This window comes from Engraulis encrasicolus, unplaced genomic scaffold (genome assembly GCF_034702125.1).
Source record: "Engraulis encrasicolus isolate BLACKSEA-1 unplaced genomic scaffold, IST_EnEncr_1.0 scaffold_28_np1212, whole genome shotgun sequence".
Classification (NCBI taxonomy): domain Eukaryota; kingdom Metazoa; phylum Chordata; class Actinopteri; order Clupeiformes; family Engraulidae; genus Engraulis; species Engraulis encrasicolus.
In genome coordinates this window covers 1365543-1370542 of record NW_026945577.1, presented here as the reverse complement: position 1 = coordinate 1370542, position 5000 = coordinate 1365543, and the positions used below count along the sequence as shown (strand labels likewise).

The 5000-nt window shown below is 41.3% G+C and overlaps 1 protein-coding gene across 1 annotated transcript in view; it reads left to right on the top strand.

Moving 5' to 3' along the window:
• Positions 1-5000, top strand: part of napepld (N-acyl phosphatidylethanolamine phospholipase D) — a 25537-nt gene that overhangs the window by 14125 nt on the left and 6412 nt on the right. Inside the window, exon 5 of the mRNA XM_063193091.1 lies at positions 3857-4003. Coding sequence (XP_063049161.1) covers positions 3857-4003 — 147 coding nt within the window. The remainder of the gene's footprint in view (positions 1-3856; positions 4004-5000) is intronic.

Genomic DNA, 5000 nt, shown 5'->3' with positions numbered 1-5000 from the left:
ATTACGCGCGGATTTGCTGTGCCTACGTGGCTGCGTAGCCAATGCGTAGCCAATAGCACACCAAATGATATATAATAGCCGATATGCCGACAATATGGCACACATATCGTCGCCGAGTTTATTGTTCTCCGAGTGTTTGCCCTGTCAACCAAATCAGCGTTCGCGGAGCTAATTGCTCTCTGAGTGTTTCCCTGAAGTTTACGAAGGTTGGAGATATTAACAACGGCAAGCAGTGTCTAACAGTGAACAGACAGCGCCAAGGAGGGAGAGGTGCCCAGTTGGTTCTCTACATGAAAGTTTAAATAAAGTTGTGTGGCGACAGTCACCACAAAGCCAAACAGAATGCACAGCGCGCGGATTTGCTGTGCCTGCATGGCTGAAGCCATAGGTGCGTATAGTCAATAAATAGCACCCAAACATAATGTAAATATGTAGGCTAATGGCATGCATATCGTCACAACTTTCGCGGAGTTAATTGTTCTCCGAGTGTTTTCCATGTCAACCAAATCAGCTTTCTCTCGCCTGTTGAAGTTTGTAGCCCACGGAGGGAGGGAAAAATAGCCTAATAACGGTGAACAGTGTTGGCTATCAATGATGAACAGACAGCGCCAAGGAGGGAACGGTATCCAGTTAATCAAAGCTTGTGTTTGACAGTGATACCAAATCGTTCTCAAAGGCCAAGGTGCCCCCGTAGTCATATCATTCACTATAGGCTATATTATGGATTGATATTAATAGCTGCGCTATTTAATATTGTGGCAAAACAATTATGTGATGAAAGGCATAATGCTTCCAATCATCAAAATGTTTATAACAACACAATGAATGAACAATGACACCAGGCTTTAGTATAGCGATGGGATACAATATTTTCCAAATTAGGTCCTATAGCCTATGGCATGACCAATCACATTTGCCAATCACACAATGGCAGGTTAACTAATACCAAAGCTAACCAGGTGAGGTGACATACGCCTTAGCTAATAAAAGAGACACATAATTTGGTTAAAATTGAATGTTCACTTCTCTGAACACTGTAGGCCTAGCCTATAAATAGTCTAGGCATGCATGGATTACACCACGACATGTCACAAATATTACAACCAAATTCAGCTTCCTTGGCGGAGGTTTGCACTCTCTGAGTGCATTTCTAGTTGCACATATTTTCATATACGAACCTGCAGAGGGATGTCGAGTTTGCTGTTATCAAATTAAATTCCGAATGAAAAAGACAACTGTAGGGTTTATTCCAGGGAACAAAGAACACAGCCATGACAAAAAAGATTTCGTCTCTATCCGGCTGGAGAATAACGCCATTGTTTAGCCTACTTGAAGTAGTGGCCGCTTAAGGTTAAATAACTTTGGATTGAAAGAACATAAAAACGTGCCGTAAAAACCTGTAAAAAGCTAAGAATCTCAGCTTTTGAACAAGCCCTAACACGTGTCTGTAGGTCAAGGTTAAGGTGATCGCTGGCTGTTAAAAAAAAAATAACAAGAGATTAAAAAAAAAAAAAAAAACGGTTTGGAAAGCGCTATTTTTTTCGCTTGAAACAGCGGCCACTTAAAGTTATATAACTTTGGATTGAAAGAACATAAAAACGTTCCGTGAAAACCTGTAAGAATCTCAGCTTTCGAACAAGCCCTAACACATGTCTATAGGTCTAGGTTAAGGAGATCGCTGGTTGTTCGGAAACAAAATGACAAGAGGTAAACAAAACAAAAAAAAAGGTTGGAAAGCGCTATTTTTTCGATTGAAACAGCGTACAAACCTGTATAAAGCTAAGATTCTCAGCTTTCGAACAAGCCCAAACACATGAATGTGGGTTTAAGAGAAGGAGATCGCTGGTGTATATAGGCCTATAGGCCCTATTGTTTAGATTAGGGCTTAGATTCACCATGGCGTGAAAGCACGGCGTTGTCTCTGCTAGTTGCAGCAGCTGATCATACGGCCCAGTTCAAGTCCCTGTTGTATGGAAATGCGTGCGAGACAGCACCATCGACCCCCCGTCAAGTTTCATGAATATTTATGAAGCCTAGTTGTGTTAGAACAGTTCCACAGAACCTAATGTGAAAGACCCTATAGACTCTGCGCTAAGGGGTTAAGACCACCCATTAGGCCATGTATGCCCCTTGGCTTGGTTTGGTTTCGAACTGAGGTCCCCATGGGCATGAAAGCCCTAATGTGGGGGGGATTAGTGTGTTGCGTCACAGTGTCCCCCAACATTACATTGATCTTAGGGACTGTTCGTCACCGGAAGAAAATAGGGGAGGGTCATGTCTTTTTTTTCATTGCTGTGGGGAGGGTCATCAAAGTTTGTTGAGCTCGCTAGGGGAGGGTCATCCAAAAATGTTTGGCCCATTTATTAGAAAAAACATTCCAAAGTAGCCTTCCTTGTTTGCAGAGATGTATAGTAACGAAGTAAAAGTAACGAAGTACTGTACTTAAGTACTAAACTGCAGTATCTGTACTTTTTTGAGTAATATTTTTTCCTCATACTTGTACTTTTACTGCACTACATTTTTCTGATGAAATTAATACTTTTACTCCGATATATTTTTCATGTGCTGCTTTCGTTACTCGTTACTCGTATTAGTCTTTAGCCCAAGACGAGCAAGACTGCATGATTGCAATGTTGAGAATCAACTACTTCTGAGGGTAAACAAAAACTTCCTTGCTGCCTAACTGGCTTCTTTAAGCAAATCAGTGTGAAAGGTTTGAGTTGGCGACAAAGCCCGGAAAAGTTTTTTTTATACATTTTTTTATTTGATGTTTTTATTTGATATTTTAATTTATTTAATTATTTTTTTATGTGCACTTCTTACTTTTGTTTTTTTTAAAAATAATACTTGAAGCACAACGAGCTGGTTGGAAGCACTGTTTTAAGCAGTAAAAATACTGCCCTACGTTTTCTTAAAAACTGAACTTGTGTTACAAAGCTGTTTTAATAACAAACCATAATGGTATTTGCACTTCATTAGAGACTTATTGTACAGAGCTCTAATAAACCAAATGGTATTCAAACTTTTGACTGACTTTTTCCCCCCCCATATTTTTTGTATGCATTACTTTTACTTCTACTTCTACTTTTACTCAAGTAGCAAAACTTGCAATACTTCTACTTGCTTTACACATTTTACACAACACATTTTGAATACTTTTGTCCTTCTACTTGACTAAGGTAAGGAAAGGTTACTTTTGACTTTTACTCAAGTCATTTCACAAGATGATACTGGTACTTCTACTCCACTACTTTTCTCCAGTACTTTATACATCTCTGCTTGTTTGTATATGTTTCGATGTAACATAGCCTCAGAAACGGCTCATGCATTGTTTGACGACGTGGCGGAGAGGGTCATCAAAGTTTTGAAGCTCGCTAGGGGAGAGTCATGAGAAATTTGACGATCAAAAGTGAACATCTTCCAACGACCACGAAAATATATAACGAACAGCAGTCCCTTAAAGGTACACTGTGTAAGATTTGTATTTGTTTATTTCCAGAATCCATGCTACCCATTCACTAATGTTAACTTTTTCATCAATACTTGCCACCCCCATCAAATTCAAAGTATTCATTATGACTGGAAAAAATGCACTTTTCATACATGAAAAGGGGGATCTTCTCCATGGTCCGCCATTTTGAATTTCCAGAAATAGACATTTTTAGCTGCAAAAATGACGGCACTTGGGCCATACTAGAAAATATTAGTTTATTGCGTAGTAAACGTTCATGAAAAGATCAAATTTGGCAATAGGCAACCCCGTTTCAATGAGCAGCATAGTTGCAGTACCTTTTTTGACCATTTCATTCCTGCACAGTGTACCCTTAATGTTAAGTTATGTCTCCAATATCTTCAGGTGCTGATTTCCCATAACCACTACGATCATCTGGACTGGGCCTCAGTAGTGGCGCTGGAGAGGAGGTTCGGACCAGAGCTGCGCTGGCTGGTGCCGCTGGGCCTGTTGGACTGGATGCACGGATGCGGGTGCCAGAACGTCATCCAGGTTGGTGTGTGTGTGTGTGTGTGTGTGTGTGTGTGTGTGTGTGTGTGTGTGTGTGTGTGTGTGTGTGTGTGTGTGTGTGTGTGTGTGTGTGTGAGGCGGTTCGGACTGGAGTTGCACTGGCTGGATGCACGGATGCATGTGTCATAACGTCATCCAGGTGGGTGTGTGTGGTGTGTGTGAGTGAGGCAGTTTGGACCGGAACAGCGCTGGCTGGTACCGTTGAATGAGGGCTCTAAATTAACTTATTTTTATCACCAGCCAAAATGACTTGTAGATGTTAATCTTACAAGCCAAACACACACTCACTAATGGGTCAAAGTGGTTAGTAAGTTGGACTCTTCTACCAGCCAAACTGAAATTTCACCAGCATTTGGCCAGTTGACTGGAGTCAATCTAGAACCCCAAAACTGGCACTAAATAATAAATAAATGTTATATATTTGTTGTATATAAAATAAACGTTACTTATTTACTTTCCTCATTCTCACTCCTTCTTTCCTCCCTTCTTTCTTTCCTCTGTTCTTTCCTTCCTTCTTTCTTTCTTTCTTTCTTTCTTTCTTTCTTTCTTTCTTTCTTTCTTACATTCCCTTCTCTCTTCCTTCTTTGATTCTTTTTTCTTTCTTCCCTTCTTTCCTGCCATCCTTCCCTTCTTTCCTTCCTCTCTTCCTTCTTTCATTCTGTCTTTCTTTCCTTTCTTCCTTCCCTCCTCTCTCTCTCCTTCCTTCCCTCCTCTCTCCTTCCCTCCTCTCTCCTTCATTCCCTCCCTTGTTCCTTCTCTCCTCTCTCCTTCCTTCCTTCCCTCGTTCCTTCCCTCCTCTCTCCTTCATTCCCTCCCTCGTTCCTTCTCTCCTCTCTCCTTCCTTCCCTCCTCTCTCCTTCCTTCCCTCCTCTCTCCTTCCTTCCCTCCTCTCTCCTTCCTTCCCTCCTCTCTCCTTCCTTCCCTCCTCTCTCCTTGCTTCCCTCGTTTCTTCCCTCCTCTCTCCTTCCTTCCTTCCCTT